General features: G+C 38.4%; 1 protein-coding gene across 1 annotated transcript in view; it reads left to right on the top strand.

Moving 5' to 3' along the window:
• The first annotated feature begins 261 nt into the window (after positions 1–261).
• Positions 262–16,958, top strand: part of LOC122820124 — a 19,759-nt gene continuing 3,062 nt past the window's right edge. The window contains exons 1-9 of the mRNA XM_044097298.1: positions 262–355; positions 3,024–3,128; positions 5,451–5,480; positions 5,733–6,002; positions 6,082–6,327; positions 6,409–6,678; positions 6,822–6,905; positions 8,973–9,044; positions 9,476–9,541. Coding sequence (XP_043953233.1) covers positions 262–355; positions 3,024–3,128; positions 5,451–5,480; positions 5,733–6,002; positions 6,082–6,327; positions 6,409–6,678; positions 6,822–6,905; positions 8,973–9,044; positions 9,476–9,541 — 1,237 coding nt within the window. The remainder of the gene's footprint in view (positions 356–3,023; positions 3,129–5,450; positions 5,481–5,732; positions 6,003–6,081; positions 6,328–6,408; positions 6,679–6,821; positions 6,906–8,972; positions 9,045–9,475; positions 9,542–16,958) is intronic.

Here is a 16,958-nt window from a genome sequence, read left to right on the forward strand (position 1 = left end):
ATGTTAACCCTGATGTCTTTCCTCGGGGCTGTACAGAGACCTTAGGAGGGGCTCCAAGTTAAAGAGGAACCATTGCTGAGTTTCAGATGAAGCACCGGCTGAAGGAGGAGCAGCTTTCCTGCAGCAACCCGGAGGAAGGCGGAGCTAGGAGGGCGGAGCTAGGAGGGCGGAGCTAGGAGGGCGGAGCTAGGAGGGCGGAGCTAGGAGGGCGGAGCTAGGAGGGCGGAGCTAGGAGGACGTTATTTGAAGTGAATGACCCTGATGGTTGTTTTCTTCAAGGAGCCTTTATTATTGAAGTCACTTTGCGTCAGTCCCAGCAGCATCTGCAGCTCCATGACCCGCGTGGAAAAGGAAGGTGTTATGTTTGTTGGTTAAAGCCTAAGTGACAGAGGTGTAGTTTGGAGTTTATTGTAGTTTATTGTAGTTTGGAGTTAGTTGTAGTTTACTGTAAACAAGGAAGTGCGATGGATGAATGTGAAGAATTAGATGACTCAGATAATTTTAGTATGAATAGTGATTATTGTAAATGAATTATAAAACCAGGAGAATCGTGAAACAGTGGAATAAGAAAATGAAAAGATTTGAATCTGATGAAGGAAAATAAAAGAAATGAAATTAAATAGAATTTTAGAGAATTTAAAAACTTTTTAAATCCTTTAAATATAATATAATATATAAAATAGTAGGTGAGGTGGAAGCAGTGAAAACGTTAAGAGATGATAATTTATTGGTTTATGCAGAGATAGAGATCAGATGCTAATGAGGATTAATGAGATGCAAGAAAAAAGTAATGAGAGTGAAAGATGGAATCTGAACTGATCTGAGATTAAAGATCATGTAAAAGGAGGTCGAGTTGTTAAAGTTTGTTTGTTTCAACAGGAGTTAAAAGTTCTGCTAGGTCAGTTTTATTATTAATCCTAGAAGAAGATAAATGACCTGAAAAGGTGATGATTGGATTTATCAGTTATATAATAAAACAATACATTCCTCCACCAACCAGATGTTATAAATGTCAAAGGTTTGGACATGTTGCTGCTGCCTGCAGAGCTAAAGCTAAGTGTGCTAAGTGCTGCAGAGCTAAAGCTAAGTGTGCTAAGTGCTGCAGAGCTAAAGCTAAGTGTGCTAAGTGCTGCAGAGCTAAAGCTAAGTGTGCTAAGTGCTGCAGAGCTAAAGCTAAGTGTGCTAAGTGCTGCAGAGCTAAAGCTAAGTGTGCTAAGTGCTGCAGAGCTAAAGCTAAGTGTGCTAAGTGCTGCAGAGCTAAAGCTAAGTGTGCTAAGTGTGGAGGAGCATAAAAATGTTCTCAGTTAAAGTTTGTGGAGGGGAACAAAGAGCTGCATTTAAAGGATGAGAAGCTCATAAAACAGCAACGCAGGTACAAAATATAGGAGGAAAAGAAAAAATTATCTATGCAGATTCAGTTAAAACGATAATTTAATGTTAATGATAAAAACATTTCTGGGCCCCAAACAGCAGAACAACTGGAGAACCAAGAGAACCTGAGGAAGAACAATGATGGTGGAGAAGAAGAAATGATGCATTTATTGTGGAAGGAATAAATTGTTCAGTACAGACAGATAGTAGATCAGAGGGAATTAAAATAATAATTAAAACGGCAGAAATATACCTTGAGATGGAAGACTTGTGTTTTGAGTCAATCAGTTCAGTTTTAACAACTGGGATAAATGACAGTCAGCAGTCCAGTAATAATGAAATCTGATGGTTTTATTCATATTACAGTGGAATCCAAGGAGCTTAATGACTAATGGCCAAGAGTTAAAATATTTTATTGAATGACAGCATGTTAAACCAAATATAGTCTGTACCCAGAGAAAATACAAGTGAAATATCATCAGAACCAGCTGTGGTTTCTGGTCAGAAATGTCAGTTTGTCTGCAGTAAAACTGGAATACTGTCACATTTTATTAAAACAAAACTCTGTCCTTGGTGAAACATTTTTCACATTTCCTCAAAGTGTACCTGTTATTTTATTGTGCTAATTTTCATAAACATGTTGTCTGTAAACTTTGAATGTATTGAATATTTTTACAATTCTGTGATAGTATATTATCAATTTACTCTTGAAAAATGGTAATATATTGAAAACACAATGTAATTAGTTTCACCTGTAAAGTGTTTTAGTTGATCCTTCTGGTACCTGATGAGTTTCTGCAGTGTGTATGAAGCATTAATGTACAAAGTGGAAAAGCAGAATAATTAAAGATATTAAGTAACTAAAAAGTTACTTCATTAGCAATTATAATGAACAAAAAGTGTAAATGTAGCATACTGTAATCACACTACTAATATATAAAATATCTAATGACAATATACTGAAAATACATTCTAAGTATGTTTTAAATGTAATCCAATCACAAAAATAGTCAAAATATACTAATCAAGCACATTTATATTACATAAAAAGCAGAATACTTAAAGTACACTAAGTTAATCCTAAGTGAACTTGATGTTTACTCATGATTAGTGTGACTTACAGTAAACTGAGGTACACTAGAATTTAACATACTTAGTATATTAATTGTTCACCAGGGATCCATATACTGAACAAAAAAATAATGATGATGATGATCAGGTTGTTGCAGATCAGGAGGAAATAAATCCTTAAGACAGTGTCTCTCTTGTTCTGAGAGGGTTGTGGAGCTTAGTTCTGAATAAACAGCTCCCTCTGGTGGACAAGTAAAGAAAAGATGCACTTTTTAATTAATATTTTGACATAAAGCATAGGACCAGCGTCACTATTAGGGTCAACAACATTTCTCTACTCAAAAATAGAAAGCTAAAACGTCATTTCTAAAATAACGGTTTTACATTAAAATGTTATGTGTTTTTTTTTTTCTGGAAGAGAACAGAAAAAAGCAACTTTAAACATCTGAATTAACAGACTAAATGAAGTATGAACCAATAGTTTGAGTTTTTAGCCTATTTGTGTTATCAGCCACATTTTATTGCACATCTATCTTTTTTTCTTCCAATTGTGTTTTTTTTTTTTTTTTTTCCCCCTGCAGCGTCAGAGGAAGAGGCGGGTTTTACTGGGTGTTTCCAGAAACAACTGAAAAATGTCCAAACAGTGAGAACCACCATGAAGGAAACATCTGTCCACTCTCTCCTCTGTAAGTACTCTGGTTCTTCTAGATTTTCTGTTTCTGTTGTAATGGTGGAAAAGAAGTTGTTAAACTGGTTGAGGATATAAAATAAAACAAAAAGGAAGCAGAAGGAGAGTTAGCAGAATTTAATAAGACAAACAGGAGAAAACTGTATTATAGGTTTTGGAATCATGGCATTGAAAGCATAATGTCTTCAGAAGGACTCCACACTACAAACACCTCTAGACATGTAATCATCAGAACAACCTGGACTCACTGTAGATTATAACAGTGTTTTATAAAATCTGTGTTTTATCATCATGTCAAATATGATGAAACATGTTGCTGGTGAACTCTAACTGATGTTTGAAAACAAAAACCTCTTATTCTACCGTCTGTACTAGTACTAGTCCCACTAATCGATTTCTTTCACTTATATCAACATTTTTTCTTGTTTTAAATTACAATGTCTGCCATTGGAACGAGTATTTGCATTTTATTAGTATAGCACATTTCAGCACCAAAGCATCTCAAAGTGTTTTACATCATGAAAACACTAAAATACTAAGTTTTAGAAACACAGTCAACAATTGAAGCATTACATTTTGTCAAGTTCCATCGTTACCCATCAGGTTCAAATATTGCATATATCAAACATTTTAAAGTTATGCAAGCTGATTTCAAACAATGCCAGGTCAGAGCTGCCCGTGTCACAAACCACAAGTATCCACACCATTAAATATAGGAATTCAGGCAATGCATTAATGGTAAAAAACACTCAACTATGAACACTTCCCAAGAGTAACAAGCAAGAAATAACCAAGCAGGAGGAGAACTGTGACTGTTCTCTGTTTCTCTCCTGCTGCATGAAGCCAAGCAGCTACAGAGCTGTAATGTCGACAGGAGACGAAAACAATCAGAGAATGAGCATGCTCTTGTGTTCTTGTACTTTATTTCTACTCAGATTTAATTTAATTCAGTTCTGAAATAGTAGGGAGCACAAAAACCAAAAGTTTGAGAATCACAACCAAAAACTTGGTTGTGATTTCCAACCAAAAAGTTCTGACATTGCAAATAAAAGTTTGTTCTGTAAATAACTTTTTCACTTGTTTAAACAAAATTAGTGATTTAAAAAAAAGTATTTTAAACAATTTTTTTAAAAGAATTATTACAATTCAAACAGTTTTAACCACAGTTTAATTTTTTAATGAGATATTTTTTTGTTTGAAACTAAAAATTGTTTGCAAATCAAAAAGATTTGACCACGATTAAATATTTTTAATTTGACATGATTTTTTTTTATTGAATAATTTTGAAACAAATTTAACTCCATAAATTTTTTACGTCAAAATCCGTATCAAAAAGGTAGATACCTCTGCCCTTATTCACTGCCTACAGATCTAAAAAACTATTTCAACTTGTGTTCTGTTGTATTTTATATAATTTTCATGGTTTTTGTGATGCAAGAATAAAGTTATATGCAGCAGTTTATGTCAACTGGGGTTGTTTTAAACTTCTTTACAGAGAGTTTGATGTTATACAAGAGACTCTCTGTGGAAATAGTCACTGTAGAGGACCAAACTAAACAAGGACAAAAGATGTAAAAAAAAAATAGAAAAAGTTTTCATTTTATACTTCCAAAAAATAGTTAAAGCGTAAAGATTAAATGCAAGAATAAATCAAAGGATAAATAACAAATTTAAGCCCAAATTAACTGAACACTAACTGAGTACAAACATATGGAGCTAAAACTGTCTCATAATTCACAAATGCACAGACCAACATTCAGATTTGTATTTTTGATGCAAACACAAATATATCTTGATTTACAAGATGTTTCTTATGGGGTTCTATTTGGGTCAAAAATATGTAGAAGTCATACGTGTAGATGTTGGTCTGTGTCGTTGCTGTATCTTTGGTAGATGTCTATGCTCTTAGTGCTTTATAGAGATCTTGTTGTTGCATGTAGATGTTTGAAATGTAGATGTTTCAAATGTAGATGTTGCATATGCCATCCATCCATTTTCTAACACCTTGTCCCTAATGGGGTTTGGAGGAGCTGCTGCCTGTCCAGCCACGTTTTGAGCGAGAGGCGGGGTCACCTGGACGGGTCACCTGTCTGTCACAGGGCCAGATTACATTTACCAAAGAAAAATCATATTACAGTCATTTCTCCTTTATCTACATTAAAATATGACATGGATCTCAGTTTGTTGATTTACCAAAAGGTGTTTTGAGTTACATAATGACTTAAGGGGAACATTATTCACAGTGATTGGACAAGTTGTATCTGTGCTCTGAAGCTATGAATGTAAATTTAATTCAAAGTGATTTTTATTCCCTCTCTAGGTTTTATAATGATCTACACAGCAAACAAAGGTTGGTTACATTTCATGAGATGTTATTCATGGTATAAGCATTTTGCTTTATCTAATAAAAAGTGATTCATTCTTTCAGACAATATTTAATGCAAAACAGCAATATGGATCATTATGTGAAGGTTTTAATGTTTGATATTTAAAGGCTTAAAATGGGAGGATGTGTTTAAGGTTTAGAGTTTACTGTAGGACTATGAAGCTTTGATGAAAATAACTTAAAGCAGATAAAACCAACAGGAGTTTTTCCTTCCAGTTGCTGCTCTGACTGTGAATCCCAGCAGATCTCAGTTCTTTGTGAGAGAATCAGTGATTCTGACCTGTGAGGATGAAAACAGACCTGATGGATGGACTGTGTGGAGAAACACAACCAGAGGAACCATGAAGAGATGTGAAGATGGATGGGGGAAATTAAATGGTTCTACCTGTAAAATCAGTTACTTGTTCACACATGATACTGGTGTGTACTGGTGTGAGTCCAGGTCTGGATCCTCCAGCAGCAGCAGCATCCAGCTCTCTGTCTCTGGTAAGATCAGACTGTGGAGTTAGTGTTGCTGAAGCTGTGTGGAAATGGATGAAATGCTGTAGTTTGTCTCTGTGTTGAGGTGGATCAGTGATCCTGCAGAGTCCTGTCCTCCCTGTGATGGAGGGAGATGACGTCACTCTGAGCTGCAGATCAAGGAATCCAACCCACAACCTCCCAGCTGCTTTCTATAAAGATGGCTCCTTCATTGGTGATGGATCATCAGGTCACATGACCCTCCTCCATGTTTCCAGCTCTGATGAAGGCCTCTATAAATGTAACATCAGAGGTCATGGAGAGTCTCCATCCAGCAGGATCTCTGTCAAAGGTCAGAGGTCATCAGTTTCTCTGTTTGCTTCAACCTTCATCAGGAGACAAGAAATCAATTATTACCTTTGATTCATTTCAGAGAGAATCTCCTCCACTCCTCCTTCATCATCCTCCACTCCTCTGACCATCACATCCACTCCTCCTCCTTCCTCCATCCCTCCTTCCTCCATCCCCCCATCCTCCACTCCTCTATCCATCACCTCCATCCCTCCATCCTCTCCTCCTCCTGGTTCATCTTTTCCCACCATCACAGTCGTTGTTTCCATTTTTATTTTTATCTTCCTGGTTTTTCTCTCATTGATTCTTCTGGTTCTTCTGGTGAGACGATGTTCCTGCAGGAAACCTGAAGGTTCAGCCTTATCAATATTTTCCTTCATTTCAACAGATTTATAATTTGTGATTCTTATTTTTTCATGTTTTCTTGTTCAAAACCTCCAGTTTGTTTTCCTGAAAGTTTCTCTGAGTTTTGATGTTTGTTCTGTTTTATTTCAGATGAAGGAAAAGATGAAAAGGAAATCACCTACAGTGAACTGAAGACCTTCAGGAATCAGCAGCAGCCAATCAGAAGCAGTCCAGGTAAAACCTCACTTCCTGTTCAAGTTCAAACTTCTGATTTATCAGACAAAATCAAACATCTTTTATATTTTCTGCTGCATAATAAAAATCTTTATCTGTTCAACTGATTATTCTAAAACACAAAAGATAAATTTATTACAAAAATACATTTTATTCCTCCCACAGTCCAAAAACATTTGTCCAGGTTAATTGGTCTCTCTAAATTCTCACTAGGTGTGTGTGTGTGTGTGGGTGGGTGTGTGAATGTGTGTGTGTTGCCCTGCGACAGACTGGTGACCTGTCCAGGGTGCAGACAGACAGCAGCTCCTCCTGACCCCATTAGGTACAATGTATTAGAAAATGGATGGGTTTATAAAGGTTTTTGATTTAGTCTCAGCTTCATTTATCTGATCATAAATCATCAGTTTTTGCTGTTTAGCTTCTATAACCTTGAATCAGCTGAATTTAATCTTTATTTTATAATTTATTCTTTACCATCAGATTATTTTAATTCAGCAAAACTGTTTTCTCAGATTAAATTTTGTTGCATAATGTTTTTCTTCTCCTTTTCCAGCTAATAGTTCAAGTGGTTTCAGCAACCAAAGCAGCTGGTATTTTATCTAAATTAGAGACTTTTGTTTTTCATCTCCAGTTCAGGTTTAACTCTTCAGTTAGGGGGTTTTGCTCGCTGTTATTCTGAGCGTTTCTGCAGCCTGTGGTTATTAATGCTAACATGCTAACAGCTAACATGCTAACAGCTCTGTGGTTATTAATGCTAACATGCTAACAGCTCTGTGGTCGTCCAGCTTCCTGTTATTGAAGGAAACATTCAGGTTTTTATGATTCTCTGCAGGACTTTCATTTTAAAAAGTTAACTGTGATGTTTTCTCTGTTTTTACAAGAACTTTCAACAGAGTGAATTTATTTTGAAGATGATTTAAAACAGTCAAAGTTATGAACAATTATTTTTGTTTGTTTTATAAATTAACCTTTGAATCAGTTTTTCTCTTCCTGAATTCATTATTAAGTAATCCTGTTCAGTGTTTTATTGTTCCTTTTTAAAAATATTATTTTTCTAGTTGCTTTGATCCATTTTTAAAACAATTTATACATCAGAACAGAATAAATGACCTGCAGAATCCAGTTTCTTTCTCTAAATCCTTAATTTGTCTCTCAAAGTTCAACATCTGTATTAATAAACATGTCAGTTCATCAGAAAGATCAATTCTTGTTTCACTGAGTTCAGAACAAATTAAACTGGTTCTGGAGTAAAGTTCTGATGTAAACTATGGACCAAGTTTTGATAACTTTTATTGTAAATTATAATTATGGGAGATGAATAATAAGAGACTGAACAAGAAGAATATTTATGATTTTACTGAAAATCATAACTAAAGGAAAGGACAGAAAAACAAATGAGAAAAACTGATTGATGGAAACTAGAATCAGATTCTTCTGACTCTTCATCCTCCTCCTCTTCCTCTGTTGACTCGTCCAAATCTTCGTCCTTCATCATCAGTATAAATGTATTAAAATATGTTTGTCACATTTTGACAACCTGTTCAAGCATTTAGCATGTTGAGACTCATATTAATAACATTTATGTTTAAATGTTGTGGAGGTTGAAACCGTTCAACAGAAACTCTACAATCCATTTTAATCAACATGATCAAATCAAATATAAATATAGAAAACAAACATTTGATGTTTAGTGAACAAAAACTCTCAGGATCTATTTGTGTCTCGTTAACCTTTAATAACAGAAGTGAGCAGCTCTGTGGTTTCTGGTTATTACAAACATTTATACATTTACATATCTGACATTAATAACAACAGTAAAAAAAAAAACTGTTAAAATGTGAATCTATTTCTCTGAATTAATGATTCAGTCAAGTTATTTTAATTTAATGTCTAAAGATCCACTTTTATCTGCAGTAATATTATTTATCTGCAGTAATATTATTTATTTATTGCAGTAATATTATTTATTTATTGCAGTAATAATATTTATTTATTGCAATAATTTTATATTATTTATAGCAGTAATATTATTTATTGCAGTAATATTATTTATATAAATGTTTTCAGATCCAGCTCTGGTTTACTCTGCAGTGAGAACTGGAAACCTCAGAGAGACTGGAAACCAGCAGAGGAGCAGAGGTAGAGTCCATCCTCTGATTGTTTTTATTGTCCAGTTGTACTTTAATATTTTACTTTTCATTTTCTTTATAAAGTTTTAATAGAAACTGTTCAGCTCCTCTCTAACAACGTTGGACTCTTAAACCACCAAACTTCCTGCTGCTGTTTCCACTGAAGTTTCTCAAGCATCAAACATCCTGAGTTCACCACAGGAAACGTTTGACGGTTTTCTAAATAAAACCTGCGTTGGTCCAACCTGAACCGACTCGGTGCGGTTCTGAAGGTGTCAGTGTGTTTCTGTGACTCAAAGCTCTGCTTGTGTGTTTCAGAGGAAGTGAGCAGCTCTGTGGTTTCTAGATTCACATGTTGGACAAAAACAACAGAACCATTAAAAACCTTTTCTATCATAAAACATCTGAACCCTAACAGAACCTCTAACATCTGTTGTTCAGAGATCCATCCGGGTCCAGTTTACTCTGCAGTGAGGACAGCAAACATCAGACCCAACAGAACCAGAGGTACCGACTCTCCTCCACTAAACTTTACTGGTTTTAACCTGCAGACTGGAAACACTGGAAACAACAGGTCTTTTTTTCTAACACTTTTATTAGTTTAGTGTTTTTCACAAGCAGAGAAAATAGAAAAGTGTTTGTTGTGCTGCTCATCACCTTACAGGAGTGATGAGAAACAGAAGAGAAACAAACAAAGGAAGCTGCTGTACAACGTCACCTTCACCTTAAATCAGGTTTCAACGGTCGGCCAGCAGCAACAACATATTTAAAACCTGACATCAAGACAATCAGATCTAGTCGGTGATCAAAGGAAGAAACATAGAAATATAAAAGGAGGATGTTCATTAGTTCATCAGTTAAAACCTGGAGAGACTTTTAACTTTCTAGGATTCTGTCACAAGTTGGATCAACTCTGTAGGTAAACAGCTGATCACCAGCAGATCACAGATCAGTGAAATGTTTCCTAAGAACTGCACTGATCCTCTCAGGACCCTGAATTATTCTCTATATCATTGTGTGATAGTTGCTGCTTGATCCTTAATCCACTTCATCAAATTATTGATTTTTTAGACAAAAGCAATAATTTGTCACAAGGTTTGAAGTGTGATTGTATCAGAGTACCAATCCTGGTTCACAGCTGATCTTCACATGAAACTCGTCACTCAGCTCTATAGAAATTTCACCCAGAATCTTTTCATCAGTTTGTAGAAATAATGGTAATAGATCCAACCTCTCTTCCACATTCACTGCATCAGGGACAGGCTGCTGATCTTATTGAGTAGAAAAGGAAACAACAAGTCTGATGAAATGGAGAACTGAGAAAGAGGAGGAGATCTGATGATGATGATGGTGATGATGATGGTGATGATGATGATGATGATGATGATGATGATGGGGATGATGATGATGATGATGATGATGATGATGATGATGATGATGATGATGATGATGGTGATGATGATGATGGGGATGATGATGATGATGATGATGATGATGATGATGATGATGATGATGATGGGGATGATGATGATGATGATGATGATGATGATGATGATGATGATGATGATGATGATGATGATGATGATGATGATGATGATGGTGATGATGATGATGATGATGGGGATGATGATGATGGTGATGATGATGATGATGGTGATGATGATGGGGATGATGATGATGGTGATGATGATGATGATGATGATGATGATGGGGATGATGATGGGGATGATGATGATGGTGATGTTGCACACTTTAATGATTAGACAGTGTGTTTTTCGCAGGTTCTTTATTTTCTTTACACTGTTAACACAGACAAGAGCGACAGTGAGCGCCTCCGCTGACCAGCCGTTACTGCACTAAATTGCCGTTGGCTCGCTGAGTCAGGAGTGCTCACCGTGCTCCATGTGCCAACTGGTGGCGAACTGCTGTAACTGCATCCCAGCTCAAGCAGGGGAAGTGCAGCCCAAAGGCACGGTCAAAAGAAGTCTTTAAATAAAGTAAAGTAAAAAAAGGGAGGGGGGTGTAATACTTCTAATGTCCATTCTGTCACACTCTCCCCTCCAAAATGTAATGTCGTCCCGACATTCGGGTACCCTAGCGTTACAGCAAATAAATCAGCAAACATGTTTTAATGCTTTACAATTATGCAGAGTACTTCTAGGAAGGAGTCAGAATGAATGTTCAAAGAGATGCTATGCTGTGTCCAGTCCGACAATATGACATATATCTCCTATTAACGTCACATTGCTGCAGTCGACGTCATTGTGCACGATGACAATCCACCACTTGATCCGCCAGTAGCGTAAATATCTGCAATCTCTTCTGAGAGTAAGGTACTTTAACTTAAAAGTAAACTCTACCTTTAAAAACATGCTGAAATTGATACCATGGGTACTCATCTATCATTCTACCTAAGATACATCAAAAAGTAGTTAATCATGCAAATCATTCTAACTTATTCACATTAGAGAAAAGGCTGTCCCAAATTATGGTAATTGAATCGTAACATAGGTTTTCTTGTTCTAAAAGGATACCTTCCCACACTGTGGGGTGATATGTCAGTCTCTTCTTTGTCACTGGCAGCTGACTGGTGAGACTCATCTCAACAGTTCATGTTCTCTGGATGAAAGTCGCCTTCTAGTGTTGCATCCATGTCCTCACCAAGAGTTGGTTGTTGCCCTGGTCCACCACCATCAGCTATGCAGTCCCTTTGCATGTCCTCGTTGATTGGGTGGAACTCTGGTGCCTCCGCTCAGCTGACTCTCGATGAGATGATCTGACTCCATTTTGTGATGCTGTAGAGGTGGATGAATGATGGCTTCCCAGTCGTCTTCATCATCAGAGCTGTCTGCATGTCTCTGCTTCTCTTTCTCTTTCGGGTCTTTTAGGTTGAGTGGTTACTTTTGGTTCTGTCGTTGAAAGGAAATCGCATGGAAGCAGCAGATTTCTGTAGATGGTCCTGATTCGCCTTTTCCACTTTCTGGGTGAATTTCATAGACAGGACTGTCCTGATGTTTCCTTTCTTTAACAAGGTACACTTTATCTTCCCAGAATGCTCTCAATTTTCCTGGTCCTCCTTCTCATTCAGATTCCTAACAAGCACTCGGCAACCTGGATACAACTCCCCTCCATGCAGTTTCCTATCATAGTGAGCCTTCCCTCTCATCGCTTGCTTACTGGCTGTCCTGGATGCCAACTGATAGGCTTCACTCATCCTTGTCCTCCATTTTTCTGCATAATCCCGGTGGGAAGAGCTTTGGTTCTTTTCACTGAGACCAAACATAAGATCAATGGGGAGCCGGGGCTGACGACCAAATAAGAGGAAGTACGGAGCATAGCCAGTAGCTTCGCTGCGTGTGCAATTGTATGCATGAACCACTTTTGGTAGAGAAGATTTCCAATCTTTTTTTTCAATTTCTGGCAGACTCCTCAGCATGGCAAGTAGTGTCCTGTTGAACCTTTCAACCTGACCATTACCCTGCGGATGGTATGGCGTTGTTCTTGACCCCTTGACTCCACTGTACTTTTCGAGTGATGCAAATAGTTTGTTTTCAAACTCTTTACCCTGGTCATGATGCAGCTTTGTGGGAAAACCAAACTTCAAAATAAAATCCCCAAATATTTTCTCTGCAGCTGTTTTGGCAGCTTTGTTTTTGCAAGGATAAGCCTGGGCAAACCGTGTGAAATGATCCATCACTACAAGGATGTATTCATACCCACCACTGCATTTCTCCAGATGTAAGAAATCAATGGAGACTAACTCAAATGGGTATGTAGTGATGATGTTGGTAAGAGGGGCTCGAGCTGGTTTATTGGGCCGCTTTCGTTTCAAACAACTGCATACACGGGTGACATAGTGTTCAACATCACCTTGCATGTTAGGCCAATAGAAACGATCTCTGATGAGATGCAACACCCTTTCAACTCCAAGATGACCCATCTCCTCATGAAGCTCCTTAAAAACAAGTGCATGATATTTCTGTGGTAGAAGGAGTTGTGAGCGACTGGCTGTCTTGCGTGGAGTAGTCCATCTTCATCCATATATAATCTGTGTTTTTGTCTCATCAGAGCAACAGCCAACCTGTTGCCCTTGTGCCAGCCATGCTTTGGTTTTTTCTGTGCAGTAACACATCTCAATACTTCACTAATCACTGGATCATCTTGTTGAGCTTGTCTAAGAGCTGCTCTACTGATGTCCTTTACTGATGTGTTAGCTGCATCACATTCCTCTGTGACCAGACTGTTGATGGTTGCTGGGCATAGCCATGGCTCAGAGTCTTGAAACTGAAGAGCAACTGCTTGAATAACACTGTTCATCACCTCTGGGTGTACTACCTGTGTGCAGGTTTGCATGTACTCCTCCATGCTGAGTGACATTCGGGAGAGACCATCTGCATCTCCATTTACTTTACCTGGGCGATACTTTATTGAGAACTGGAAATCAGCCAGTTCAGCAACCCATCGATGAGTGGTTGCATTCAGTTTAGCTGTGGAAAGCACATATGTAAGAGGGTTATTGTCAGTGTAAACTGTAAATGGTGGTGCATAATAGAGATAATCTCTAAACCTCTCACAGATGGCCCACTTCAGAGCCAGGAACTCCAGTTTTCCTGAATGAAGGTGATAGTTTTTTTCTGGGGGTGTTAGCGTTCTGGATCCATATGCTATGACTGCTAGAGTTCCCTGTTGTCTCTGGTAAAGTACAGCACCAAGCCCTTCTTGTGAAGCATCACAATGCAGAATGAACGGTTGTTCAAAGTCCGGATAACCCAATACTGGTGGCTTCACTAGAAAATCTAATAACTGGCCAAGCACTTCTTGATGTTTTGCTGACCATATAATTGGGTGTGATGATGGTAATTGTCCACTGTTCTGATTTTGTTTCCCTACTTCTCGCTTTTTGTGTTTTCCTTTTCCCTTTTTCTCAGGGCTTAAGGAGAGAAGATCCTATAGAGGCTTAGCTATGCCGGAGAAGTTTGGGATGTAACTGCGATAGTAGGAGACAAATCCCAATAATTTTCTCAGTTCTCCCACTGTGGAGGGTTTTCTCTCTCAAAGCCTGTACAGGAGCAATATCTGCAGGATCCACTGTATATCCATCTTTTGTGACCAACTTTCCAAGAAATCTCACTTGGTTCTTAAAGATGTCACATTTCCTTGGTGTCAGCTTGACTCCTGCTTCCTGATAACGCTGCAATACACTTCTAAGATGATTCAAGTGGTCTTCAAATGTTTTAGAGTGCACCAAATTATCATCCAGGTAAGGCAAACACACCTCATCACGTAGTCCAGTCAGGCACTCCTCCATGGACCTCTGAAACTCTGCTGGTGCTGATGATAATCCAAATGGTATTCTCACCCATTCATACAGACCCCACGGTGTGATAAATGCAGTGAGCGGGCGACTTGATTCTTCCAGAAAGCCCTGGTGATAGGCTTTTCCCTGATCAAGGACAGAAAACCAAGAACTTCCAATCAGGCTATTTAGCATGTCCTGTATGCGGGGAATGGGATGACGATCTGGCAGAGACTTCTTATTCAACTCTCTGTAATCACAGCACAGTCTGAGGCTACCATCCCTTTTACGGACACAGACTATTGGGCTAGAATAATTTGACCTAGACTTTGTGATCCATCCTCTATTTAACAAATCTTCAAGATATTCTTTTACCTCATTGTGCAGTGGTTTTGGAACAGATATATATGTTCTTGTCACTGGTGTGGGATCTTGCAGTCGGATTTTGAGCTGCAGTGAGGGGATGGTTCCAACATCATAATCATCATGAGAGAAGGCTTTACACTCATCTCGGAGTAGTTGTTTCACCAACTGCTGTTGTGCTGGGGAAAGGTGGCTGATGGGAACTGGTGGATCCCAAAGATCTTCACTTTCAGCCCTATTTTGGTTCTCCTTTTTTTCTCCTTTGCTCTCTGATCCTGTTGAAGTTCCCTTTTCACAATTGAAATTTGGTGTCTCTATTTCATTTATTTTTGTTGATTCTGTTGGTGCCACATACATTGCTTTTACTGCTTGGATTTGACCTACTTTGCTTTTGGAGGGTAAAATAATGTCATGAGCAGTATCATTGTTCACTGGGATTCTGAAGCAGGACCAGGAACTCTGATGTAGGCACACTATTCCTTCTTTAACCCTTAGTCCTTCTGGTAGCTGCGACTGTGACAGAGGTTCAAACAGGACTCCTTGCTGACCTGCAAGTGGACCAGCTCGGTACTGCACTTCACCATCTTCGTCTGGCCAGCTGGGATGATGAAGTTTTCTCTCGATGTTTTAACAGTACTTATGCCCTGTTCCTCCTTCATATTTCTCATGACTTTTAGAAATACCTCTGCCTTCTTACTTTCAATGGAAAATGCTGTACTAACAGCTTCTGTGATGATGGTGGGAGGATCTAGACCCCTTTAATAGGTATTCAATCACATTGTAACCAATGATTGGTTCTTCTCCCACTGCATCCTCTTCAGCAACTAGAACTGGCACCCAGAGCTCTAGTTGTGTTTGACTCACTGATGGTAATTTAAATTTGACCTCAACCCAGCCAATAAAAGGGATTGGTGTCTTATTCACTGCTCTTCCATCCAATATTCCAGGTCCAATAATCTCAGTGAGACTTCTGATAGTAACATGAGGGAGATTCTGCTTTCTCCATTTTTCACTCATGAGGCAGACCTGTGATCCAGTATCCCATAGAGCTCTGGTTTCCACTCCATCCAGCAGACAGATAATGGTACACTTCTTTCCAATCAAGTTAAGCAGTTTGTCTCTTTGTGATGGAGCGAGGAGGTTGATACCAACACTCTCATTCAACTCAGGTGCTGCATGTCTCACTCCTTCCATACACTTAAGTTCCGAATGATGTGTGATGTCAGTGGTCAGCTTGTGTCCATTTCCTGTTTGGTCATTTTCCTTTTTATCATATTCTGTTGCTGGTACAGATGTCACACTGCTCACAGACATATCTGTTTCTCCGGGCCTGTCTGATGTGTTTTTAACAAATCTACACCCACGTGATAGATGCCCACCTTGTCCACATTTGAAGCAATGGTCACAAAACTCTCCTCTATTGTTTTCCTGGCAATGTTTACATCCACGCCTCCGACTTGGTTTTGATTTGGAAATAGATAAATGAGAGTCATTAACCAGTCTCCTGATGTCTTGCATCTCACTTTGAAGTTGTCGGATGGCATCTAGGAGCTCAGTTTCTGTGTGAGAAGAAGATGATTGTACTTTTCCAGTTCTATTTTTTTTTCCGATGGAAGATGGCTGTTCTTGCTCCCAAACTGCTCCAACTGTTGTTTTGGGAACTGCCTGTGCTTCTGCTCTAACCTCCCTCACTTTCAGATCTTTATTATTCCTTCTGAACTTCTGTTGCCTTTCCCATTCAATACTAGCTGCCTCATTAGTCTTTGCTATCAGTACATCATCTGCAACTGTCAGATCATCCAGGAAGTTCTTGAGCTGGTGTTTAACATTATCATTAATAAGTCCTGTTCCTACTGCTCTCAGAAACTTCTTTTGAATCAGTTCTGGGCCGTAATCTTCCTCTGAGCCAGGTTCTCTAGATGCTGCGAGCAATCTTTCTTTTAACTCTATTGCTCTAAACAAGAAATTTTGTGGTGACTCATTACTGTCCTGTGTGATGTTAATTAACCGATGGTACAGGTCAGTGGAGCTGTCTTCTTTGTAATGACCCTTTAGTATTGTTCGCAGCTGTGCAATAGTGAGGTCTGTTTTGATCTCTAGCATGTCGCGGAGGGGTAGACCTGGGCTAATAGCCCTGACCACAGCCTCTATGATCTCCACTTCACTGTGATTTATTTTTAGGCCCATTTCAATCTGATGGATCAGGTTTGAATAGGACAGTTTGTCTCTCTGACCTCTTTCTCCAATTTGGCCATTAATTTTAAA

Source organism: Gambusia affinis, linkage group LG18 (assembly GCF_019740435.1).
Source record: "Gambusia affinis linkage group LG18, SWU_Gaff_1.0, whole genome shotgun sequence".
In the NCBI taxonomy this organism is placed as follows: Eukaryota; Metazoa; Chordata; class Actinopteri; order Cyprinodontiformes; family Poeciliidae; genus Gambusia; species Gambusia affinis.